Genomic DNA, 26,455 nt, shown 5'->3' with positions numbered 1-26,455 from the left:
TCATAGTCAAGCGTACCACTTGCATTCATTTCTTATGACAATTTACTTCATTTCTCACAATCCAAATGGATGCTAGTAAGTGTGACGAGCTACTTGGGCACCTAGTCCAGTTTCTTCTCCACCAGGGCAGCTACTCATGTTAAATCGAAACTCAAAGAAGAAGTACCAAAATTGCTTCACAGTGATGTAGAAGACTCATTGGCATTCACTGCAAACACTTGAAGGCAGCTGTTGCTACAAAGGGTGGAACAACTTGGTTTTAAAGTCAGAGGTCAGTTTGTAAAATAAATAACCCTAGATCAACGTTTTTGACTAAATTAATACTGAACTTACATTTTTTGGGTGACCTTGGAGCTTGGATGGTCCGGCAGCGCCAGCGGTGGAGCTTTGAGCGGGGACGTAGGCATGCTGATGCTCCCCTTGGAGGAAACTATCAAAGTCTGGCCCACCGCAGACCCTCTGCCGGAACCACCTCTGCCCTGTCGGTGTCCCGCAGGGAGCGGCAGCGTGTCGCACTCCCTCCCCGCCCGCCCCAGCGGCTCGCTGCTTATAATGGAGAAGCCCTCGTACTCCTCGTCCTCTCCTCCTGCCGACGCTCCTCCGTGATTGGCCAGCCGGCCTCTTGCCAGGCGTTGCGAGGAGTAGTACAGGCCCTTTCCTCCACCCTGCTTCTCTGGCTCCTGTGGATGCGAGCGATGGCTGATGATGTCACTTCCCGCCGGCTCGGGCCGAGACAGGAAGCTGAGGGAGGAGGCGAGGGAGCTGAGGCTGTAGACGGAGATGGCATCGCAGGAGAGGTTGTCGGAGCAACCGGGGGGTAAGAAGGAGGGCTGAGGAGGGTAACAGCTGAGAGCGAGGGGCAAAGACTGAGGCTGGGAGGCCGACTGGGAGGATGACAGAGACTCTAAAGACGACGAACTGTCCATGCTCAGTCGCTTGGGAAGCTCCGTGGAGTCTTAATATGAAATAAAAAACAATAAATAGAGAAGTGTTATGTGAAAAAGTTCTAAATAATTTGATATAGAAACAAAGAGAATTATTCTCACCAAACAGGGCAAGAAGGGCCTGAAGGGCGAAATGCATGTTACGTCTGCTGGCCTGTTTTCCCGTCTTTAACACGACTTCCTCCTGACCGACCTCGCACAGATCAAAACCTGTAAACACAAGACGCTTCACGATATCAGAGTCAGCGAATATGCTTAGCAGAAATTCATAAATTAAACTTTTTGTTTGTTTTTACAAACAACAACGACATTCTCCGTCAAGGTGAGGCCCTACAGATTTACTTTCTCTAGTAGCGCATTACAAGTTTCGCCATGGCTTTATTAGAAATCGCTTTGGGTTCATTTCAAATTAAATGGGTAAGAAGATGGAAAAGAAAGGGAAAAAGAAAGGAAAGGGAGAAAGGTGGGAAAAAGGTTTAAAAGGAAACAAGGAGATGGGAGTAGAGGAGAAAAAGAAGCATAAAGGAAACACGAGTCAATACACTACAAGTCTGCTTATAGACCTGCAGAGAGAGAGAAAACAAAATGGCAACTAACATTTGCATTTATGATAACAATTATAGGATTACTGAAAAGTACAAGTTACAATTTAATACAAGATGTATCTAGTGTCATCCGCACCTCAACGTAAAGTGTATCTGGAAAACAGCTGAATCTAAACACAACAAAAACGTAACTTTACATTTTTCATACTCGAAATACTGTGCCTATCAACTGTGCTACGTTTGTGCTGCTTTTTTTTTTTTTTAACCCAGTTGATTAACAACAATTTATTTGTGACCTCTGGAAACATTTATTGACCCTTTTGAAATGACAACGGCACAAACGTTTGACAACAATTTGGTTTGATCTGGAGAAGACGTGGGGGAACTTAAATGGTTGTGTTGGTCTATTACATAAAGTTCCAATAAAGTACATTGAAACTTGTGATTCTAACCAACAGAAGCCATAATGGCCAGCGTTTGAATCCACTTGAAAACAGTAAATGCCACAGAATATGAATGATAGCAAGGAAGGAAACAGAGGTGAAGTTCAGTTTCCTGTAATGCCAGCTCACCCAGAGCAGCCAGGAACTCATGGCAGCCCGGCAGCCTCCATAGCTGAACGCTGATCGACACCTGGATGGGAACCAGGGGGAAGTCTTGCTCTTTGTCGCCGGACTGCAGCTGCACCAGGACCTGATGAAGCTTCAGACAGAAGGTGAGATGTAACAGGAAGCATGGATTGATTGATTGATTGATTGCTTTTTCTTTCTCCCACCACATTCCCTGAATGCCTTTCCTAACTCTGGCTTATTTCTATTTGGAAGCCTACACAGAGTCAATAGCATAAAATAAAACATCTCACTCTAAGTCACACCAAATACACTTACCGTCACCACCATGCTTTTCACGGCCTTTGAGACGCAAGTGTAAGAGAAGAGGATACAGAACTTCAGCATTTTATGCTTCACACTCTGTCATGTATGTAAGCATTTATGGTATCAATGAATGAAAACTAGGATGAGGTTTGGTAGGAATGTCAGGACGATGGCTAAAAGGTGGAAATATGAGATGAACATGTCCGGATAGAAAAGATCCCAACACTGGGATGTTAGGATCAGGGGTGAAAGGTAATAATTTCACCACATTAAAAACAAACGTCTGCTGGATCTTCCATTTTCTCCCTCTCTGCTGCAGCTAGGAGTCCAACTTTTTTTTATTACTTATGTTAGTTTGAAGAAGAAGACTCTGTATGCCTTTGTTTGAATTGAACATGATTTTCTGTGGGGTCAGTGGGAATATCAGCATTTTTCAGGGAGGGCTACGGCCCCCCGTCACCCCCCTGCCGGGAGCGCCGCTGAGTAGTGAATTTAAATTTAAAATTCATTTTGAATTGGAGTCAATGGAACATGGAAATGTTGAAGGGACACCCGGCCAATGAAATTCTGCAACATGCATCAACATAGTCAAAGTTACGCAAATATTCAACATGTTAAAACAACAGCAAAAATATATGCAGAGATGGAAAAAATGTTGCACTTAGCTTTGCAAACACAGACACATTCCAGACACAGAGTCATACAGAAAGAAGTGTTCTGAAGTAATTATAATGTTTTTTTTATTTTTTTTAATTTAATGATTAAATGTTTTTTAATTTATTTGTTTGGAATCTAAACTGAAATACATATTTGATTTATTGCTCAATTGTGTTTCAAATCCACAAATTCTCTTAATAATCTATACCAACAAACTTTTAAAACCGCCAGGACAGGAAAATGTAGTAGAACAGATTTCCTTTGAGAACTTCCATCAACATAATCTTGTTGGATTTTCCAGCTGGAAAAACAGATTTTTTTTTTTTTACTTTGAAAAACTATTAAAAATAAATTTTTCCTTCAACCAAACGCCACGTGAAGATGTGTGCAGCCGCTGCTGTACCTTGTGAATGAGCTGTTCTCCTGCTTCAGATGTTGTGACCAGCTTACACAGAGCCTGCAGAGCCGGAGGAGTCAGACCTGCAGGGAAACATATAAGCTTTATTAGAGCTTCAACAGGAAGACTGTAGATTTAATAAATCTGAGTCAGCGGACTCACTGACTCAAAATCTGCATCGTTTCTGGAGCCTTTTTGCTTTTTGATCAAATGTCTGAACATGAGGAGTCCACAACTAGTTATTTTAAAAAAAACATTAAATACATTTAGCATACGATTTTCCAAGGTTTTAGGCCAGGGCTGTCAAATGTCTGCAATTCAAGAATGGAACAAAACTGTCTCACCAAATCCACAGGAGTTTGAACAAGATGGGAGATTTTTATTCTTAATGGAGGTAAAAATATTCCTGATAAATTAAAAACTACCAAGGATTTTACTTTTTTTTTATTTCACAGTAAATAAAACCCCAACTATACCAGGATTTTTACTCAGAAGCCGATTCTGCTGCTCTCAGATCTGCTTTAAATGAATGAATAAATTCCCACAGCAAGCGCTTTATAAGAAACATTGACACAAATCCTGGTCTGATTGCTAAGAACAGACTAAATGCTTTGTTTTGGTATATTTTTCAAGCGATTCCATTCTTTCACTAACGCAAACACGCAAAACCCTTTTTAAGTTTCTCATATACAACAATTTACACAGAACTTTATTAGTTTAATAAAAATATTTCATATTAAGCTAATTGTTAAGTAGGTATTCCCCAAATGAACAAAATCTTACCAAGTAATTTTGGAATAGTTTCTAGTGCAAAAATCTCCCCACACTTGAAATAAGACAAACTAACTTAAAAGTAACTTTGTAGCAAAAGATAGAGGCTTATAGTCAATAATTCCTCAATATTCATGAAAAAGTTCACATTCCACTGGAAAATTAATTTACTTGAAAAATGAAAAATGTCTTGGTACAAGTGGAATATTGACAACAGCTGTGTTACCGAGCAGAGACTGCAGCGTGGTGCTGCACTGTTGCAGACGATCTCCGGGGTCAGAGGTCGGGAAGAACACGGCCGCCGGGAGTCCGCCACCGCAAACGGAGACCTCCAGCCGGAAGCCCACGGCGGACAGGAGGGCCTGCCACCCGGGAACGCCGCCGACCTTAACGGGCGGAGAGGGAGACATGAGGGGAGGAGCGGCAGAGCGGGGGCACAGCCTGGCATTTACAGACACACACACACCCGCACGCACACACCCCCCCCCCACACACACACACATACACACACACACACACACACCTTGTTCTCCACGCTTTGCTGCGACGTGTACATCGGGTTGCAGTGACCGCTCTGGATGCGCTGCAACGACTTTTCTACCTGAGGAAATTAGTAACAAAACAACAATGTCTGTCTTAAGATTGGCTAAATTAGACGTGTGTAGAGCCATAAATGTTTTAAAAAAACAAACAAACAAAAAACTTAAAATTGGCCTACTTCAGGAAATTTGCAGTCATACTTTTTAAGAAATTCATTAAATTTCTCTTTGTGGATTTCAAAATGAGGAAAAACATAAAACATTTGCAGAAAACAAGATGAATACGTCTCCTGTGGGATGTCGAAATTAATGGAAAATGAAAATAAAAAGTAAAATTTGAGTCTAATTTCTTCATTGCGTGTTTGCTTTGTAATTTTGTTTTTGTTTTTCTTTACACAAATCAGGGTCTTTTTTGTAAATGAGATGATGAATCTCAATGAGATCATTTGTATAAATAAAGGCAAAAAAATATTTGTAAAAAATATATAAAGTAATTATGAAAATTTGGGTTGATATCGATACCCAATATTAATACTGCTGCCATGGTCGATAATTGAAACCGACATTATACATTTATTTCACTACTGCTTCGACACCTTTGGGGGAAAAAGAAAATGACTAAAAAACAACCAGAAAGACAGCAACAAGATAAAAAAAAATATATCAGTTCTTTATATCAGCCCAGACTTATTTATCAGTATGTTAACAAATCATTAATATTGGCCAATATGGACATATATTGGTATTGGCCATGTATATTGTGCATCCTTAAAATAAAAAAGACATAGTTTCCAAATTGCAAATATAAAAAAAAAAGATCAAACAAAACCAGTGGTAACTGTAGTGCAATTCTGTCATGACAAAACTGCTGAAACCAGCGATTCTTATTAAATTTATGTTTGAAAAACGGCTTAAGTGTTAAAATAATAATCTGCCAATATTTGCTTCCTAATCTACCGGTGACAATCCAGTCTGTCTGGGTGTTATTATTTAATGCCACTGCTGCTTTTACTGACTTTTTTTCTGTCTTTAGGGGTTTTCGTTTTTGCACACTTCAGTTAAAACAAACATCTCCAGCTGCAGACGTGTAACGGCAGCTCACCAGGTGCAGCAGCACCCTGAAGGCGTCCCTGGCTTTCTCTGGATACTGCAGGATCTCTGCCAGGGCCTGTCCCACCAGCGACATGGGGCTGTTCAGCTTCACATCGCTGCCTATCAGCAGGTAACCTGGAGGAAGACGCGCAGCAGGGCGGCAGAGATAAATCATCAAGAACCAGTTTGGAACGCCGAAACAAAACGACGTCTGCCTTCAGGATCCGAGGGACACAAACGCATTTCTGACAGAAACATTACAAAACGAAAATCTGCACATTACAGAGGAACAATCCAGGTCAGCTTCAAAAACGTCGTTCAACCTCCACACACGTAGTTCCTTCAGCTCCTAACGCTCCATGGTAAACGCTTGCTGTCTCTAAATGCAAATATATATATATATATATAAATAATTGTATTTTGGCTGTCAAATTGATGCAAAATTAAACACTGATAGTTAGACATAACTGTGCATAATACTAACCTTATTAAAAGTTTCAGTCTCAAGTGTGTATGGCAATGTTAATAAGGGCTTTGATACTGAATTACAACATGAACAACATTAAAGCTTTTAATTGAATTTACTGCATGGTCTGTAATTAATTAATTAATTAAAACTACATCAACAAAATAAGCAACAATTTCAATTATAAAATTATTGAATAACTACATACATGAGCTCAACTACATAAACATGTATTGCTTTTACTCTGTAATTTAGACTAAATATTTAGCTCCAAATTGAAGATTTAGTTAGCAAACTAAATATCTCGTTGGAAGCTAACTAGTTAGTTTGAAGATAAATATTTAGTCTCAATAACATATTAAAAACAATACATATTTTTGTTGCAAGCTAACGATCTTGCTTGGAGGTTCAAATTAAATATGTAGCAAGTTAAGTATTTCATTTGAAACTAAATATTTAGTCTTTTGTCAAAATAACATTAAAAATAATAGATATCTTGAATATATATGTAGAGAGCTAAATATTTATTTTGAAGCTAAACATTTAGCTCTAAAATAAATATTTAGCCCAGTACAAATAATATTCATACATAATAAATATTATTAGAATTTAGCTTAATATATAACTTATCTGCAAATCCATACAAAAGCTGAGTCTTAAGACCCTCTATTCAGTCACTGTTGCTGTAGATACAATTTAGTTTGAAGTTAAATATTAAGCTTGAAACTGTGAAACGGTGAAAATATGACTTTGAAACTCCCATTTTTTTCCTCTTATGACTAAATAACTCAAATTACTGATGTCAAATTTTGACTGTAACTTTAAAAAAAATGTCGCCCTTTATGTAATTGTGTCTCCACGAGAAACTCGGTTCACCCTCACAAACTGATCAAGTTCACATTTGCACGGCTAATACGAAGCTAGCTTGGAAGAAACCCTGCACACAGAACAGAGGCTGACTTGAGATCGTTTTATGTTTTATCCTTTCAGCTCACCAGCCCAGTTGGAGGGGTGTGAGAAGTGCTTGCTGCTCTGCAGGTTCCTCATGGCCTCCGTCAGGGCCACGCTGGCTTTGCAGCCGTTTAGCAGCGCCGTGTAGAACGTGTGCATGAAGAGCTTGGAAGCAGCGACCGGCACCGGCCACAGAGACACGCACACACACTGGACGCCCGCAGCCAAGAAGGCCCGGGTCAGACCCACCACTCCGTCGGCCGTCACTCTACAGCTGGACTCCGGGTACGACCTGAAACAACAAACGAGTCAGACGTCATTTAAATGCATCTGCAGAGGTGGGTAAGGTTGTCCCAAAAATCAAGTAAGAGTAGAAATGCTTCATAATAAAATTACTGAAGTAGAACATACACGTACAGCATAGTAAACATAGTCCTAAAAGTAACTTTTTTTTTCTAAAACGTTACTCAAGTAAATGTAACTGAGTGAATGTAACTAGTTACTATCAAACATGAATACCTCAGAACCACCAGCTTGACCGAGAGGCACAGGTCCAGGATGTCGGCGGCAGTGAGCAGGAAGTCGTGGAGCGGCGCACTGTCGCACACGCTCTCCGCTCCGCAAACACTCTCCCCGTCCTCGCTTCTTTCTTCCGGTCCTCGGAGTCTCTCTGGGCTGCTGTGACTCCTGGGAAACAAACGCTCGAGCTTCCTCTCCTGGTCCGCGCCGTCCGCTAACGCCGCCGTCCCGCGCAGAGAGTTCTCCTGCGGCCCGTCCCCGGTGCTGCGCTCGTGGTTGGGGGACAGGACGATGGCGGCGAGCTTCCAGGACGTGTGGGTCGCAAAGTGAACGCACTCGGCCTGATTCAGCGCCGCTAAGACGCGCTCCTTGGTGGCGTTTGCCCCGGTCAGGGGGTGACAGCCCAGCTGCTCACCCAAAGACAATGCCTCGTCTTGGGCCGAGGGTAAAGGCCCCCACAGCCAGCGGTCCATGACGCTGGGAGGCAGGTGAGGGGCCCCGACCACGGCGGCCACCGAGCCTCCATCCGGACACAGCAGGAGGCCGCTGGGGCGAGGCTGAGGCTGTAGGCAGAACACACAAACAATTACGCTTACTGTTAATGTTTTTTGTCTTGTAACAAAAAGGCGACGTCAGAAGACGAATCGCCTAAATAACAAAAGGGAACGATAAATATTCCAAAAATGTACACAAAAGTTTTAAAGTGGGCGACAAAAGAATGCGGTTCGGCTGCCTGTCATGTCAGCTCATTACAGAACACTGGCGCACAGTAGCCGTGTTTCCATAACACGTGTGTCCATATTCCGCTAACGTCGAAAAAGCACAATTTCACTATTGCTGTGTTTTCGTTAAATATGAAACAATTAACATCACATGTAAATGAGTTTGTTCACACTATAAGTCATTAAGAATCATGCCGCAGCATCATTATCCGACCACTTCCTGTCGCCTTCTTTGTCATTTAGGCCAGTAGTGACATCTGGTTGTCGATCGTGTGACTTGTGTGATGCAAAAAAAAAAAAAAAGTGGTTCTATTGCAGTTTTGCTAAATACACTATTTCCAATATGACCACAAAACCCACTTCATCCTAGCGCAAATTCCTTTTATTGAAAAATATTATTCTTTCTTGAAATTTCCATGAAGCAAATATATTTTCATAATCCCAGTTTGTGGTCAATGAAAACGCAGCTAATGTGTCTAAAGAGATATTTAAGGGCATGTAAGCCAATCAGAATCAAGCTGGGCAATCAGTCCCACAAAGCAGACATCTGACATGAACAAGCATAAGCGATGACAAACAACAACAATACACAATACTCTATACACAGTGTTCCAAATTATTATTCAAGTGATATTTTCTCAGATTTTCTTAAATGGTCAATGCAAATGATGGTCAGAATAATTTTCAAGTCATGAACTATTACAGTATAAATCAAATTTTACTGAGCAAAGCTCCCCATGAGAACAGGATTCTTTTTCAAAAATAAAAAACTCAAAATGAACTGTTCTAAATTATTATGCTCAGCAGATTTTCTAAACATTTTATGGATTATAAAGAACTGCAAACGGTCATTCTTTGAATGTGCAGCAATAAGTGTTCACATGTACTAAAACCAAAAGCTGTTTCAATCAAAAACATCATAACAGGCCAAGTTCCATGTTAACATAGAACCTTCTTTGATATCACAGCACAATTCTTGATCCATTGAACTTGTGAGTTTGTGGAAAGTTTCTGCTTGAATTTCTCTGCAGGATGTCAGAAAATCTTCCCAGAGCTGCTGGTTTGATATGAACTGCTTTCCACCTGTAGCTGAGTTAATTTTATTTATTTATTATTTTATGAACCTTCCCAAAACATTTTTATTTCTATTTTGTCGAATTAACATGTCTGCTGACATGGCTATTTCTGTTTTGACTGCTTTTATTTTTGGTTCCTAATGTAAATATTGTTTTGGGGGAAACGTTATTAGTGTTGCACAAAGCAATGTTCAGTGACGTAGCTGCAGCAGCCAGGCAGAAGCTGCCTAACGGAGCTGCTGGTAAGACGCGTGCTAAAGCTACCTCTCACTTTTAATAATGTTTATGTTGTTAAAAATAGTTTTCACAGCTTTTGTTCTGCAAAAATATAAGGTTAACTGTGCAAGTGTTTTTAAAACAAACTTTGGTGTTGGTTAAAGTTAATTTGTTACGTTTATTAAGTTTGTATAAAGTTTCCCTCCAAAATGTGTTTGTTGGGCCGCAGGACTGTGACAGTGATCGTCTATCATACCTGGTGCTGAGTGTGTTCCACTGTCTTATAGGTATGTAATGGATACACAGATTTATTTTGTGGTTTGATGTTGATTTGTGCAAGATTTTACTTTTCTTTAGTCCATTTGTTGTTAATCTATAAAAAAGGCAGAGGCTGCCTAACGGAGCTGCTGGACTGTGACAGTGATCGTCTATCATACCTGGTGCTGAGTGTGTTCCACTGTCTTATAGGAAATAAAAAAAAAACCCAACGCAGAGTACTATTCCTTTCCACATCTGTTACACACCCTCAGATCTTCTGCTTGAGGAAACTCCAAAGGTTCTCAATAGGGTTGAGGTCAGAGGTCACACCATGAGTTTCTCCCATTTTATGCCCATAGCAGCCAATGACACAGTGATATTCCTTGCAGCCTTCATTGTCATGATGAAGATGATTTTGCTACTGAAGGTTCGGCTCTTTCTTTTGAACCATGAAAGAAAGTGATCAGTCAGAAAGTCCAGATACTTTCCTGAGGTCATTTTCACACCTTCAGGGCTCTGAAGGGTCAACCAATGATTCTCTCCTCATGAATTCAGCCCAGAGCATGACTCCACCACCTCCTTGCTGACGTCTCAGCCGTGTTGGGATGTGGTGGCCGTCCACCACCGATCCACTACTGCATCCATCTGGACCATCCAGGGTTACACAGCAGTCATCAGTGAACAAGTCTGAAAATGAATCTTCTGGGCCCACTGGACCGTTTCTGGTTGTGAGCTCTGGTTAGGGGCCCAATAGTAGGTTGATGCACCGCAAGCCTCTGGAGGATCCTCCACCTTGAGGTTCCAGAGGCACCAGCAGCTTCAAATAACTATTTGCTGCTTTGTAAAGGCATTTTAACAGCTGCTCTCTTAATCTGATGAATTTGCCTAACAGAAACCTTCCTCATTCTGCCTTTATCTGTACAAACCCATCTTTGTTCTCAATCAGCCACAAATCTCTTCACAGTACCATAACTCTTCAGATTTTGTTAAATATCTAATGTTTTCATATCTTGTCATACGGCACCAAACTATCTGATGATTTTCGTCAGAAGAGAGATTCTTTCTCTTTTCCATATTGCTTGAAACTTGTGGCCTGCTTAATAATGTGGAACATCCTTCTTAAGTAGATTTCCTTTCATTGAGCTCACCAGACAAACTAATCAACCAGCTCTCTGAAATTAATTAGAGTGATTCAAAGAGCCCTGACACACAATACCATCTAGAAATTTAATAGCACAACAAAAAATTCAATCTTTAATCCAGTTTGCATAATAATTTGGAACACGGGGTAAAATTAAAGAACACATTAATGTGTTGAAACGCGTTCTTATATTCACCACTTTAAAACTTTCCTGTATATTTTTGGACTGCAGGTTATTCCCATTTTTTGGAATTCTTCAAAACTGACCACCCATTGCCCCCCTTGTTTTTTTTACGTAGGAGTTGTGCACTCTACTGCCCTCCTCAGAATGAAGGGCCTACCTTGCTTGTAGCCTGCAGGCTGGCCAGAGACGGTACAGAAATGATGTTAAACCTTTCATACAGGTACTCATTGGAGGAGCTGCCTTTGAGCAAGGCAAAGGGGATCAGGTACAATTCTCCCTCCAGAACTACCACAAGCTGCCTGTTCCTGCCAACAGGTCCACTGCTGTGCATCAGACCCTGCAGCAGAAACATTAAAGATATAAAAAAACAAAAACATGAAAGCTCAACATTCAAATGACAGAAAAAGGAGCCGTGTCACAAACACGCACACACACCCCTTCCATTGGAGCGATGAGTAAGTCGTAGAGGGCTCGTAGAGGAAGTTTGCCAACGTTAGACGGTCGGCAAACAGGAGATAAGCCGTCCTTCACTGGAGACACGGTGGCGCTGTAAAGGCTCGTCATGCTCCGACAGCTCCTGTTGGAGGGCATTTACATAAAACATGGAATATACGGATCTAACAGGATTAGAAATACGCTTTCATTGAGAGTTAGTGTTCAGACTGATGGGTCTATGAAGGTTTTGCAGGAATTACACCCAGCAGCTCTCTGTGTTGGAGTAGATACTTCATTTTCCCTTTAAGGAAAATAACAAGGGATAAATCAGCCCAGATTTCCTTCACTTTGGGCGATGAAACTGACCTTATCCAGGAACAGTAACCCCACTGTTGCCAACTTAGCAACTGTGTCGCTATATTTAGCAACTTATAAGACAAAACAAAAAGTCTGTATTGACCAAAATTGGAATCAGCAGGTCAGGCTTTTTAAGGATCGGTGATCGGCCAGAAAACTGAAATCGGTGCGCCGCTATGATAACATATTAAAAGGTTTCCAAGCATGGTGTACTCAATAACAACAACAAAAGGTACAAGTTATTACCCAGGAGTATTAAGACCAGTTTGGATAAAAATAAAAAAATTCTCCCTTAAAAAGGATTTTTTTTTGTTACAAATATTTCAGTTTGTGCTACAAATTTTAGTGCTCAATATTGAAAGGTTTTTATTGCAAATACACAAATGTACCAAAATTAAAAATGAGAAAAAATAAAGTAGTACTGTTAAAAATGTTTATATCAGAAAAGGAGAACCTGACTGAAACCTGAAAGCGGTTTGCGCCAGAGGATTTTATGTGCTTAGGAGAAAGAAGCCGTCCAAGCTTAGTAAGTGTTTCCTTTATTAACCCATAAATTAACTAGTTCCCACATGTTTTGCTGTGGGTTTGATTTCTGCCTGACCTGTGGAATCAACAAATCTGTTCATTACAACCCTGGTGAAAATTAATATACTAAGTATGTTACATTTTAACATACTTAAGCATACGTTAAGTCAGACTAATCATGAATATACTTCAAGTTCACTTAGGATTAGTTAACTTAAAGTGTGACATTTTGGAATAACAAATTTTGTGCTTAGTGTACTTTAATAGTATTTAAATTGTATTAAAGCACAATTTAAAGTGTACTTCAACGTACATTTTTTGGACAACTTAAGTTACACTTACTATATATTGTTCTTTATGTAATATAAAGGCACCTTAAAAGGCATACTTTATTAGCCTAAAGTATACACTGAGATGTAATTTAACATACTGAAATTAATAATTTAAAGTAAGCGTTAAGTGAATTTAAAAAAAATTATATTTTGAGCAGATATTTTAAAATATACACAAAATATCTTTGACAGATATTTTAAATATACACTTGAGCAAGTGTATATTTACTCTTGGGCAAATACATATTTTGTTCAATTATAGTATACTTTAATTTAATATATTTCTTAAAAGTATATTTTGGTACAATTATATTTAAGTGTGTTTAAAGTTATAATGTCAAAATTGGTACAAGCATACTTTTAGTATACATCGTATATATTTATAGGTTGTACACTTAATACTTAGTATACTTAAAATGTACTTACACGAATGTAAGTATGTTTGAAATATACTAAAGTATTTTTATTTTTTCCCACTAGGAAACATAAAATGCCTAAATGTAATCTTGCTGGAGTTACTACATGCGAGTGACCAGCTGTTGTTAAAAGCTGAAGTGGAACCTGTTGAAGCGGTTGTTTCTGGACAGCATGCGGAGGTAGCCGGTTGGATCGGCGGCGGCGGCCAGATTGTTGTTCAGCTCCTCAAACTGTTGCTCCATCAGATCTCCAGCTTCACTCTCCGTCTCACTGCCGGAACACACTCTGGAAACACAGATCCAGACTCGGTGGTAAGCGGTCGGGTTGACTTCTTTCTTTTTGAAAGCTCTTCCTCATCAGACCTGAAGTGAATTTTGAAATCTCTGAGCTGCAGAGGCAACAGAAACCTCGCTTGTGCTCAATTTAGCAAAAGTACAGCAATACTTGCCAACACGGTGCCCGACACTAGGGGGCGCCCACTCCCCACTGAATAAACATAATTAGTCGATGCACACCTTATCTGGGGTGAAACCAGAGTTGGGAAGTAACTAGTTATATTTACTCAGTTACATTTACTTGAGGACCCTATTGGGAAAAAAATACTTTTAGGAGTACTTCTTGTACTTCTTACTTTTACTTCAGTAACTTTATTATGAAGTATTTCTACTCTCACTTGTGTAAAATTTCTGAATTTTCTACCCACAACATGTTTTTGACCAAAAACTCACCAGACTCAGACACACTCCTGCAGTTTATTCTTATCAAAAGAATAAAAAACTTATTCTTTTGATAAGTTTTTTTATCAAAAGAAATTGATTTGGAATTCTTTTGCCTGATTGTGTTATTTTTTGTTACTTATATGAATTATCATCATTTTGGTCCTTAAAATACAAAACCTTCCACTTAACTTTATATTTTGGTCCAGCTGATGATCTCATTTTTAAATTTTAAATGATTGATAATTTGATCAGTTATTCAGTACTTGAGAAGAGTTTTTACCAAATACTATTTTACTCTTTCTTGAGTCATTTCTTGAATGAATACTTTTCACTTTTACTTGAGTAAAAAATACGTTGAAGGAGTTCTACTCTTGAGTACAATCTTACTCTGCCCACTTCTGGCTGTAACTCCTCCCCCCGGCCCCCCGAGGTCATGCCACCCTGGGCAGGAAGTCACATCAGCAAATCATCTGAATTCATTTTCACAGGAATCGATTTATGGAGCAAAAGTTCTGATCTGTGATTGATCTGTCGCTGCGTCAGCCTCTCTACCTGCTGTGATGGCTGTCCACTCCCAGAGCCTCTCTGGCGTTGCAGATGTACTGATCCAGAGACACGGGGCCTCCGCCGTGCGGGCTCCCGCCGCCGTCCTGGAACTCAGAGGCCTCGGGCCCCGCCTCTCCCAGGTACGCCTCGTTGAACTTCACGATGCCTGTGGCAGGGTTCAGGAAGGACACGCGACAAGTTTGAGAGGTTTGTTTACCTGACATGAGCGACATGAAACAGACCTAGGGAGTTCATGTTTTTGCACCAGACTAGGGGTTCCCGACCTTTATCATGCTGTGGCCCCCAAACGGCTTCAGCTTCTGGCTGGGGAAACACTTAACCAACACACAGACCATGCTACACAATGTGTCAAGAAACATAGAATTTTACCCTCACTTTTCAGTGGTCGTTACATTATTACATGTGGTGGAGCATTTTATCAGGTACTATGTTATGATTTTATGAATTCAATGTTAAACATATTACCAGATAAAACATTTCCACCACAATCCTACGGAGCTAAATTGGGGCCATAAAGTTTGTTCAGAGGAAAAAAAGTTTGAAATTGAAAAACCGTTTTACTTTCAAATCTTTTCTTCAGTTTCACTATTTTTTCATTTGAACAAACTTTTTGTTTGCCCAAAACAAAAAGTATGTAATATTCTTATATTACTCCCACCAAATTGTATTCTTCACAGCAGGGCTCCTGGACGGTTCCTTTGGTCTTTTTCTTATCGGAAGCGTTTCTATTTCTAACTTGGCGAGCAAAACAACTTCATAAATTTGACCGACAGCCAATCAGAAAGTCGGGTGTGGCAAACAACGTTTTACTGAATTTCCCTTCTGCGGAAACGGGCTGTTTGTTTGTTTTGTTTCCATCTTCCATCTCCATCTTCAATGTGTTATTTATTTATTTTTTTACCCCTCCAGGGGGTCTTTTGTAGGCTCTAGTGTCCCTTAAACGACAGTAGACTGACAGGAAACAGGGAAGGAGAGGGGGGAAGACATGCGGCAAATGTCGTCGGGTCCGGCAGTCGAACCCGCAATGGCCGCGTCGAGGACTCAAGGCCTCCAAATACGGGTCGCGCTAACCGCTACGCCACCACGGCACGCCCTTCAATGTGTTATTTTAACTTATATTTTATTATAACGACTGAAAATATTGATTATATTTGCTTAAAAAGGTTTATTTATGATTAAAATTTTTTTTTAAAAGATTTAAAAATAAAATTTTAACAACACTGTATTAGATGATGCCATTAAACTCCTGATGTTTTGTTTCTTCGGTGGAAAATATGATCAAATGCCACACGACTAATCTGAATAAGGTTGTTGTTTTAACTGTCGGCACAATCAAAATGTGAAGATCTTACAAGCAAAGATAGACTTGCAACATATCATTGATCCAACGATTCGATGGAGTCAGGATAATGTGATAGAGCCGGTTTTGTGTGGACTCAGCTGCGTACCTGTGCCTGGAGATATGAGCCAGCTGTAGAGAAAGCCTCCAGCCAGCGAATAGTAGAGGATCAGCGCCTTCTGACCGTTGATCGTCTCCAGGATGTTCTCCACGGTGACCGGGGTGTAAGGGTCGGCGCCGGACGCTTGCCTGCTTCCTCTCTGGCGCTCCACCAGCAGATCAGCGAACGCTCGAGTGCGCCCCCGCTCGGCTATGGCCAGAGCCTCGTTGTGCCGCCCTGGAAGAACGGACCAGCGCATGAAGATGGATCAAACGAGCTTTGGTGCAAGTTATGTCTCATATTTGAAAATAATAATAATAAAAATAATAATAATAATAATAATAAGCCAGAGAAGGGTAAAACATTTCACCTAGGCTGACGAGGACTCTCTGGAGAGCCTGGTACGAGCTGGTTTGCAGATCAAACAAGGACAGCTTGTAATCCAGGTTGTGTTGCGTCTCATGGCGGATTGTCTCGAACAACGCAGAAGCTCTGTACAGCTGAAACGAAACAAATCGGTCCAACAATCAGACGACATGTACAAACCTTCCACTGAAAACTTCACATTCGGAACTTAATTCACATGCTGTTCTTTCACATTCATCATATTGTCTTTTTGTGTGTGTGTAAAAATATTTCAAGCAGAACTTACTGATCTCAAATGGTTAAAACCTCAGTATCCCTGCAGTTACAATGCTAACCACTGGGTGGTGCCAGCACACAGCCTGGCTGATTTGCAACGACTCTGAATCTGACAAGAAAGTCTTCATAAACTCAGAAATGCAGCAACTAGAAATCAGTGAGGAAAACAAGCATCAGAATAAAAAGTGCTGAACTGTGCGGCTGATCGGTACTGGATGAGTATTTGAAACTTTACTGTTACTCTTTTTTTGATCATTAGCTACTTAAAAAACCAGCTATATTTCATGAAGTATGAGAGAAAAATGCCCAGATAACTTACACTGGGTTCTGTTTATGTCTGAACCTGAATCAAGGAAGGAGTAAAAACTGCGCTCTAGTTATAAGAAAGAAAAACAGCAGGTTTTGCTAGATGTATTACTCAATGGCCAAGCTAGTGAGGGTAAACAATACAGCCTTAATACTCTTGCTTTTGTAAAAAAATATGTTGAAGTTACGACGGCGTATTAGGGCCATTGTAAATAAAAATAAATTGAATAAATTTCCACCACAAAATCTCCAAAAAAAGAGAGAAAACTTCTTAGCTTAAAAGCTCAGAATTCTGCTTTTTTTAAAAAGCAGAATTTTTTAGATTAAGCTCAGAAACTTTGTAAAAAAAAAAACAAAAAAACACAACCAAACAAAAAAAGTTAAAACTTCTGAGTTTGAAAAGTTGCCAAGAAAAAGGAGAAATTTTCTAGAAAAAAAAACCCAAACATTTTCTTGAAAAAAACATGGACATTTTTGAGTTTCTCTGCAAATTCCTTTGACAGAGAATTCCTTTCCAAACTCAGATGCTTTATGCTTTATCTAGACAATTTCTGAGATTAATCCCAAAATTTCAGAGTTTTTTCTTTTTAGCAGAAATTTCCTCCTTTTTTCTCAGTGGCCCCTATACGCCGTCGTGTGAAGTAGTGCTAATCCTTTTGGCTACTCTACACACCTTTGCTGTTTATTAATTATGTTACAGTGTACTAAGTGACATAGCGGCATTCCTGCTCCCCATTTCTTGAAACGTAATAACTTCATAAACCTGGTGCTGTGCCTCCTCCAGGTTGCCGCCGGCCCACAGAGAAAGACCGAGGCGATGGCGGATCTTGGCTTCGTCTTCTCTCCGGCTCAGCTGCTCAGCCAGCCGCAGACCTGGGAGGGAACCACACCACGGAGAATCAGACGACGGCTCATCAAAGCAAAAAACAGAAAAAAAACGTGACAACTGTTGCTGCTCTGAAGCAGGCTCCGCTGATTAGCCCGCCATGCTCGGATGCGTCGTTCACTTTCTCCCACTGTTCCTTTCCTCTTGTTTTTGATCAGCTCATTCAAATTCAGACTCGCTGTATTCTCTCTCTCTCTTGTCCTCGGTTTGTCCCAGACATGTTTGATGTCGGCTCCTGGGAGGGGCGCGGGCGGCCTCACCCGCTTCGGTTTAGTTCTCATTAGGGCCTCAGATTGAGCAGAAGCTCATCAGATAAAGAAAACATTCCCGCCTCTGTGTGTGTTCGTCTCCTTCGAGGTCGCGCGCTCCTCTGTGTGTTTTCCTTGTGGGGGTTAATTGGAGGCTCATTTCCAAACGTTTCCTCACCTCAACGCTGAGTGCAATCCTGTGCTGCTTGTGGAGATAATGATCAATTTACAGCCAAAGGATCTGAGAGACACACGGAGGTCAGGAATGATCAAATAACAGGCTAACTAAAGCCGCTTAAGTCTGGATTTGGACCGAATGAAGCTGCATCAGTTTTAACTGAGGAAGAAGTTCTAATAGCACACACGATGCGTCTTCAGATTATTACACCAGAAAAGGTTTTCCAGATTACATGAATAACTCTGAAAAAATCTAAACATAGCTCAAAGTACACTATGAAAAGAGTTAGCAAACGTTAGCAGTTCAAATCTTTGGAATGTGGAGCGGTAGGTAGTACCGTAAGCTTTCAGGGTTTGAGATTAAAATGACTAAATTGTCTAAAAACAGCAAATCTAAATTTGTCAGGAGAAAATATATGAACATCAATTTATAATTTAAGTTTAAAAAATGCGATAAATAAAGTGAAAAAATCAAATTTATATTAAAACTAAAGTAGTTTTGTTACGTTTTTGAGTTTCAATGTTTTTTTTAGTTTTTTTTAATGTGACCAATTATGCAACATGTACCTCCTGCATGTTTTTGTCGTTCCATTTGGATTTCTGCTGATTCTGGAAACAGTCCAATGCTTTAAAAAAATCATTTAAAGTATTTCGGTTTCAAAAACCTCCTGATATTGACGTCACAGTCGGCGGGCGCCACCTCTCACCTAGCAACCAAAGTGTAGCGATCCCGCTACACAGAGGGTAAAACAACCCATGGGTCCAAATGACCCCGTCTCTTAAAACCCTGAAACCCTGAAAGGTCAAAATAGGCAGAGCTGAACTGGTGACATCTCATTATTTGAGAATTGTGTTCAAATGAACATGTTTTGCTCATGTTCATTTGCAAATTGTTGAAAGAAAGTTTTAATTCTAAACATGAATTCAAAACATTTTGAATGTTTTCAACAAACATTCCCACCCCGAAAACGCCACAGCTTTACCTAAAGAAATCTAATTCTGATGCCGAGTCTGTAGACGTGATGCACAGGTTGACATGGTAACTATTCGGCCAAACCTCGCCTTGCTTTGAACAATTAATTTATTCTGGGCTAAAGAACAAATGCTTGGTCAAATGTGTAAAAACAACTTTAATTTGTTCAGAGTACTTAGGAGAAGAACAGCCAATGGATAATAAATAATAAAGAAACTGACAAAAATAGTAGCTTATTACTTAATACTACTTTGGTCAAACATGTAAAAAATACACTGGAACAAAAAGTGCAATTAGGAATTCGAAATATAGTTTAGAATAAATCATAAAGCATGACATTGCTCAGAGCACAAAGCATAGAATTAAACTGAATAGATTTGTCCTTATGGATCAGACACATGGTCACCAATGTCAGATCTAGAATGGTTTTCAATATCGGCACCAATACAGATATTAGTATCGGATCGGTGAATCTCTAAATTTCCCGCCCTGAAAACAAACAACTAGCAAAACTTAATGAGGCGAATGTGAAATATTTAATCGATAGAAATCACGACACTTTACATAAATAAAGCGTGTAAACTACTGACAAAGAAGGGAAACTCTGTTTGCCTGTAGAGGTGAAGGTGTGTGTGCGTGTGTATTTTGTGCATCACCTTCCTGCAGGTACATCACAGCCTGAGTGTAGTTCTGCAGGGCGTGGTGTGTCCTCCCTAGGCTTCCATAGGCCAGAGTTTTGGCCGTCAGGTCGTTGGTCTGCGCCGCCACGCTGAGGTGCTGCTCCTGAAACACCACGGCCCGCTCGTACTTCCCCAGAGCCTCGTAGGTCAGGCCCAGGTTGCCGTAGGCGCGGCCCTGGCTCCTCACGCAGCCCGTCTGCTCGGCGATGCTCAGCGCCCTCTGGTGCCACTGCAGCAGGAACAGCAGGCTTAGTGTTTACATTTAATCAGCAACGTGTGTGTGAGTGAAGCCTGTGTGTTCAGCTCTCATCTATATCCAGAGTTGGGTTGTTGAGTAACTTCATCATGAAGAGTCGCTACTCTTATTTGAGTAAAGTTTCTGGATACACACTGTGAGTTAGGCCTGTCGCAATAAGCAATAAATCAATAAATTGCCTAGTAAATGAAAATAATTGAATAAACTCAATCATTTCCATTTGCATGATTTTCTCTTTCTACCAAAACGTTTAATGACAGAAGGCCTCAGTCTGGTGCTTTGGTCTCAACCAGCCCTTGTTCAGTTCATTGAGCCTTCATCATTCATTTTATTTGTTGTTTCTGTTGTTTTGTTTTGGACATTTAAAATGTCCTCCAGTTCCAGTGTAAAATGTTCATTAGAATATGAAGTTTATTCATCATGGAGAATGTGTTCTTTAATTGTTTTGCCATTAACATTGTACTACTTGAAAATGGTCCAAAACAACAATATTACCATTTATCACAATATCTTCCGGGACAATTTATAGTCCAGCAAAAATTTGTTATAGTGACAGGCCTACTGTGAGGAACTTCACTGAATGATGTCAATCATTCTTTTGAATGCGCTGCTAAATGTGCTAAAGGTGGAGAAATAGCTAACAGTTACTGGAAAACTGTTCATCCGCAGTCATCAGTGGGAATGCTAACTAGCTTTAGCATTTACAACAGGCTATGCTAGCTGTAGTGCAGCAGAGAGCAAAGGGGGAAGAGAAAGAAGGAATGAGCAACGCCACACGAGGGATGACTGACAGCGCTAAGACCCGCCTCCTGGATCTGATTGGCTGATTCGAGTTAGGCAGAGGAGATGGATGTTTGTCACAGATTATGTCCCTCATATCATTCTGTTGACAGTTCCAACAAATGCATAAATTTTTTTTTTTTTTAAATAAAAGTTACACACTGCAGCTTTGAAAAAAACAAGATTTGGTCTTTTTTAAACATTAAAAGATGTTTTGAATGATTTGTTACCAAATACTTGAGTTTTACCAAACCACTCTTACTTGAGTCGTGTCTCTTTACTTTAACTTGAGCAGAAACATGTTGATGTGGTGAAATTCGTACTGGAACACAACTTTTGGACACTCTACACACCTCTGGACATTTCACCTGCCTCTGCTCTTTATGCTGCGCTGACTGGACAGATAGAAAGAAAGAGTAGCAGAGCACAAACCTGCAGAGCAGTTTCGTTGTCTGCCATCAGCTGATAAACGCCTCCCAGGGCGTCGCTCGCCTCGGCTTCCAGGGATTTATCCTGCCACATGAAACGAGGGATTATCACTGTCTCCGATATACATTTCACAAATACTACTTCCTGCCAGATTGGCAGCCTGGCAGCGTGAACCTTACCCCCGCTGAGCGAGCGATGCTGAGCTGGTGCTCCAGACAGGACAGGGCCTGCTCGTAGTTCCCCAGCTGGCTGTGCAGGGTGCCCAGCTCCCCGTAAGCCTGCGCCTTCCCCCCGCCCTCGCCGCCCAGCTCGTGGGCTACCACCAACCGCTTCTCGAAGCACACCAGCGCCTGCTGGAGACTGCCCATGGACCTGCACCCACAGGGAAAACGGAGGAGAAGAAAAAAAAACCAAACAGATTGTTTAGACATATTTTTGGCGTACTAAAGTGCTTTTACACTCTTTTGACACTTTAACAGAAGCTGAGTTTGAACCAAATCAGGCTCTCCCTTCTCTTCACTAACGTCTCATTCGCACTCTGGAGAACAGATTTGATTTCTTCACTTTTAACATGAGAAAAATGTCTTGTTACAAGTGAAATAATCTGCCAGTGGATCAAGTTTAGTCTTATTTTTAGTGTAATAAAATATTAGGATTATAAACTAGGAAAAACATATACTTGGTAAGATTTTGTGTTTTTGTACTTTGTAAATGAACTACAAAGATTACAATTTGAAATCCTTCAAAACTACGATTTAAAGCCTGTGGTGGTTTCTTCGTGAATTCACCTGGTATACTCTGCATAAATACCTGAAAATCATTACTTTCAAGTTGATGGTTTAAATGTTTTGTTTTTGTCTCTTTGACTTGTTCCTAGTTTTGGCATGGAGAGTCAAATATGACTCAAAATGTCTTGTTTAGTGTGTTTTTACCAATCATCTCACCAGGATTATCAGTTTTTTTAAAACATGTTGTGTCATGAACTTTAACAGGCTATGTTAACCATCATCTTCTCCTGGGAAGATTGGCACCTGTCCTGTTGTTCACTTACAAAAATATCCTTTATAGTCCCAAAATGATGACTTAGTGTTTAGAGAATTAATTTGTTATTTTTCTTACTTTACTGTAATTAATAAGAAAAAACACCAGAAAATAAAAGTTGAAAGCCAATATTACAGGAAAATGTACAATGAAAGTGTATTAATTTTTTTGTGTCGCCATTTTGTATGAGCTCCATCGTTTTTAGCTCCAGTTCGAATCCAGATGTTTACTTTGCTGGTAAACTTTCAGCTTACTGTAAGTCGATATCAGAGTTATAAATGTAACCCACTTCCAGGTATGAACACAATGTCACAGTAAGCTAACTTGTGGCGTGGCAAACTTCCTGTCAACTCAACAGACCTGCGGTTTTTCAAAATCAAATAAAGGAAAATAAATGTAAAAAATAGAACTATAACTATTAACCCCTTTCAGTTGGGCTACAAAAGGGAAAAAGGAAAACAATAATATTCAGAAGAAACAGGTCAGGAAGTAAAGTAGAGGTTCCTAAAACAGCAAGGGCTCCACCAAATAAGGAGCAGGTTTTGGAAGTTTTCCTTCCACCAGCTGCCACCGACCTGTGTGCGTTTCCCAGACCTCTGTAGGCCTTCTCTTGGTCCTGGACGTGGTTGAGACTCTGAGCCACCGTCAGGTACTTCTCGTAGTACTGGATGGCCTCCTCGTAGTCTCCCAGGGCGTCGTAGCAGTCGGCCAGGCTCCCGTAGGCCCTGCCTCTGTCCAGCATGCCCTCGCTGCCACTCAGCTGCTGCAGCATGGCCAGCTGCTGCTCGAAGTATCCGATGGCTTCCTCGAACATCGCCATGTTCATCTTGGTGATGCCCATGTTCCCATGGACCTGGGCCTCCAATCGAGCGTCCCGGAGGCCCTGCGCCAGCCCCAGCTGGGCCTCGTAGCACTGGAAGGTCGTGGTGTAGTCGCCCAGCGCCATGTGGACCGCTGCCAGGCGGCCCAGGGCCCGGCACTCCCCCTGGGGGTCAGCCAGGTCCTTACGGAGAGTCAGCTCCCGGCTGTGGAAGGACAGCGCAGCATCCAGCTGGCGGAGCAGCCTGCGTGGGAGAGAAGGGTGGGGAGGCAGAGGAAGAGGAGTTACAAATGAAGGGAGAGGAAAGTCAAGAAAGGTTCGCTGTTCCTTCAGGCTGGGAGAGAGAGAGCAGATAACAGGAAGGCTGAGCAGATTACAATAAAATCTCTCTTTAACTCTGTTAACATGTTGGATTTGGAAATGTTGGACCCTTTGGGAATCTTTAAAAACATTGAGGTAAGGATTCTGATCCAGAGATGCAAATTTCGTTCTCCAAAGAAAACAAAACGTAATCCCAGCACCTGCTGTCACCGTGCAGAGGTCAAAGCACACAACGGTGAACTTCCTCACTACCTGTGAACTGATCCCAGTGCAGCGTACGCGTCGGCTTCCGTCTTCTGGTCGGCAGCTTTTTGAGCCACAGCCAGCTGCTGCTGGTAGAACTTGAGCGCTCCGGACGGATCCCCCCGACACACAAACACGTCCCCGAGGTTCCCGTAGGCCCTGAAAACCGCCTGCTGACCAACATAAACACAACACCGCCGGTTAACGTCGACTGCTGCCTGAAAACCTGCAGCTCCACGGTGAGTGAGTGAACAGAGCGTCAGCTGGGTGACCTGTGTGTTATCCAGAGCCTGAGCCAGAGAGAGCAGGTATCTCTGACACTCTTCTGCTTGGATGTACTCTCCGAGAGCTTTGTGGGCCAAACCCAGGTTACAGTAGGCTTTAGCTTGTGCTAATTTGTCCTGCAGGTCTTTAGCCAGGGCCAGGTCCTGCTCATAATACCTGAGAAATCGACAAAAATGTTTCAAATCAAGGAGGTTTTTCACCAAACCTCCAAACAAAAAAGAAAAGCTTTCACCTGCGTAGCAATGGATCACTCACCTGACAGAGTCTTTGTACTGTCCCAGGCAGTAGTGAGCATAGGCCAGGTTGTGGCAGATTTTCCCTTCGCCCTCCAGGTCCTGCAGCCCCGGGGACAGAGCCAGGTACTGCTGGTAGTAGGGCAGAGCCTGAGCGTACTCTCCCCTCCAGCTGTGGAAGTTCCCCAGGTTTGCTGCAGAGCAAAGTCAGAAGTGTTAGCACACCTGCTCAAGAACTGCTTTATTTTAAAAAAAAAATCTATCTTTCTCTTTTGTTTGGCCTGCCTAGGGCTCTCGCTTCCGTCTGAGTGTCTCTGAGTTCCCGTGCGATGGTCAGGTGGTGACGGTAATGCTGGAGAGCACGGTCATGAGCTCCCAGCGCCTGATAGGCCACCGCCAGGTTACCGTGAGTGGAGGCCTGCGACTGGCGATCGTTCACCTGCAGCGCCAAGACAGAAGAGTCACTCCAGAAATGTCATATCCACTCTTAAATGTTTGTGTCAGAAAAATGGCTGCAACTAAACAATGTTTTAGCAATCAGCTTTTCAGATGATTAATCGATTAATAGTTTTTTTTGTTTGTTTTTTAAATTGGCACATTGTACAAAGTTTAATATTCATTGAAATAATTATTCCATGAATTATTCAGACAATTTATCAATTAATCAGATTTTTTAAAAAGTTGGCACATTTAGCATATTTTAATAATTACAATAATTGTTCAATCAATTATTCAGAGATTAATTGATTAATTGGATGAAATATTGTCACATTCTGCAAATCTTTCAATAAGCCACTTAAGCTATTTTTTAAATACAATTTAACAAATATATTAAATGATAGAAATCAATTCCATTTTTAAATATTAAAATAACATTTTTAATGCCTAAAATGCAAAAAAAAAATGTCTTCCTTTACTGTGCACTAGGTAATTTATAGATTCATTAATTAATTAGCTGCAGCTTTTATTTGAGAAGTTCTTGGTAGAACATTTTCACAGACAAAAAGTTTTTTGTTCATCTTACATGCAAGCGTTCATATTATTTGTCCAGTTTTGGATTAATTACGGCTCCGAGTATTTAGTTCTTTCAGCAAATCGCCAATTTCTGAGTCTGTGCTCCAGTTAACAATAAATTGGTTATTAAATCAAAGATTATTTGAATAATCGATTAATCACAATTAAGTCGTTTCAACCCAAAGTTACAAAAGTGAAGACCGCAGGAACTCACCTCCAGAGAGATCTGCAGCTCCTGCCTGTGGTACCGCACCGCCTGGTCGTAGACGCCCAGCGCATGATGGGCGTTGCCCATGTTCCCGTAGGCCCTGCCCTGCCCTGCGTAGTCACCCAGTTCCTGCGCCAGTGACAGGTGGGCTTTGTGGAGCTTCAGCGCCGTTTCATACTCCCCCTTCATGTGATGTATGATGCCTGATTCAGAGCAGGAGAGAAAATAACAGCAAGACACTCAGCAAAGCAAATAAAGGCAATGAAGCACAATCTCACTCATCTTTAGCTTTAGCCTAAGTTTTTTTTTTTTTTTTTTAAATCTAAGAGTAAACAAATCAATAAACAAATCAATCATTCACAATCATTGCATTATCCCTTGCGGATTGAGAAAGCCGTCAGGAACAGGATCCCTCCTTTTACAGGTCAGAACAGGGAGAACCCGGCCGCCTGGAAGAATAATTTTACGTGCCAAAGTAAATGAGGCGGATTAGCAGTGCTAGCTAACAACTGACGGAGTCGTCCAGGACATGTTGTCGTGGAAGATCGTCTCTGCTGCCGGGAAATGGAGACGTTAGCATGTATGACAGTCATGAGACTGTAATAAAGCAACAGAGGCCTCATCAAATTCGTAGCAACACTGACTGCTACAGGAGATTCATCCTTCCCACAGCATCACCATCTGCAGTGACTCTTTGAAGATACTTGGATGGTTAAAGTTACAGCAATGCTTAGTTTCCCTTTGGGATAAATAAAGCATCTTTGAATTT

General features: G+C 41.1%; 1 protein-coding gene and 1 long non-coding RNA gene across 4 annotated transcripts in view; one reads left to right on the top strand and one right to left on the bottom strand.

Moving 5' to 3' along the window:
• Positions 1-26,455, bottom strand: part of ttc28 (tetratricopeptide repeat domain 28) — a 113,941-nt gene that overhangs the window by 3,815 nt on the left and 83,671 nt on the right. For 2 of the 3 annotated variants that reach the window (XM_028025752.1, XM_028025754.1), the window contains 26 exons: positions 25,693-25,889; positions 24,750-24,903; positions 24,487-24,658; positions 24,219-24,387; positions 23,956-24,116; positions 23,138-23,626; positions 21,701-21,893; positions 21,525-21,605; positions 20,033-20,285; positions 17,856-17,965; positions 16,515-16,644; positions 16,154-16,381; positions 14,691-14,850; positions 13,564-13,704; positions 11,789-11,930; positions 11,511-11,690; positions 7,757-8,319; positions 7,282-7,529; positions 5,831-5,955; positions 4,713-4,790; positions 4,416-4,575; positions 3,425-3,501; positions 2,377-2,400; positions 2,062-2,191; positions 1,047-1,154; positions 334-955 (listed from right to left, as the gene is read on the bottom strand). In XM_028025752.1, the coding sequence (XP_027881553.1) occupies positions 334-955; positions 1,047-1,154; positions 2,062-2,191; positions 2,377-2,400; positions 3,425-3,501; positions 4,416-4,575; positions 4,713-4,790; positions 5,831-5,955; positions 7,282-7,529; positions 7,757-8,319; positions 11,511-11,690; positions 11,789-11,930; positions 13,564-13,704; positions 14,691-14,850; positions 16,154-16,381; positions 16,515-16,644; positions 17,856-17,965; positions 20,033-20,285; positions 21,525-21,605; positions 21,701-21,893; positions 23,138-23,626; positions 23,956-24,116; positions 24,219-24,387; positions 24,487-24,658; positions 24,750-24,903; positions 25,693-25,889 (5,095 nt within the window). The remainder of the gene's footprint in view (positions 1-333; positions 956-1,046; positions 1,155-2,061; positions 2,192-2,376; positions 2,401-3,424; positions 3,502-4,415; positions 4,576-4,712; positions 4,791-5,830; positions 5,956-7,281; positions 7,530-7,756; positions 8,320-11,510; positions 11,691-11,788; positions 11,931-13,563; positions 13,705-14,690; positions 14,851-16,153; positions 16,382-16,514; positions 16,645-17,855; positions 17,966-20,032; positions 20,286-21,524; positions 21,606-21,700; positions 21,894-23,137; positions 23,627-23,955; positions 24,117-24,218; positions 24,388-24,486; positions 24,659-24,749; positions 24,904-25,692; positions 25,890-26,455) is intronic. The other variant, XM_028025753.1, reaches the window with a different exon arrangement.
• LOC114149723 (uncharacterized) lies at positions 9,568-10,061 on the top strand. The gene is made up of 2 exons (XR_003596573.1): positions 9,568-9,796; positions 10,000-10,061. It is a non-coding gene; the product is annotated as an uncharacterized LOC114149723 (long non-coding RNA).

The sequence above is a fragment of the Xiphophorus couchianus genome, chromosome 8 (assembly GCF_001444195.1).
Source record: "Xiphophorus couchianus chromosome 8, X_couchianus-1.0, whole genome shotgun sequence".
NCBI lineage: Eukaryota > Metazoa > Chordata > Actinopteri > Cyprinodontiformes > Poeciliidae > Xiphophorus > Xiphophorus couchianus.
Note: the sequence above shows the minus strand (reverse complement) of the source record. Positions and strands in the feature narration are given on the sequence as shown.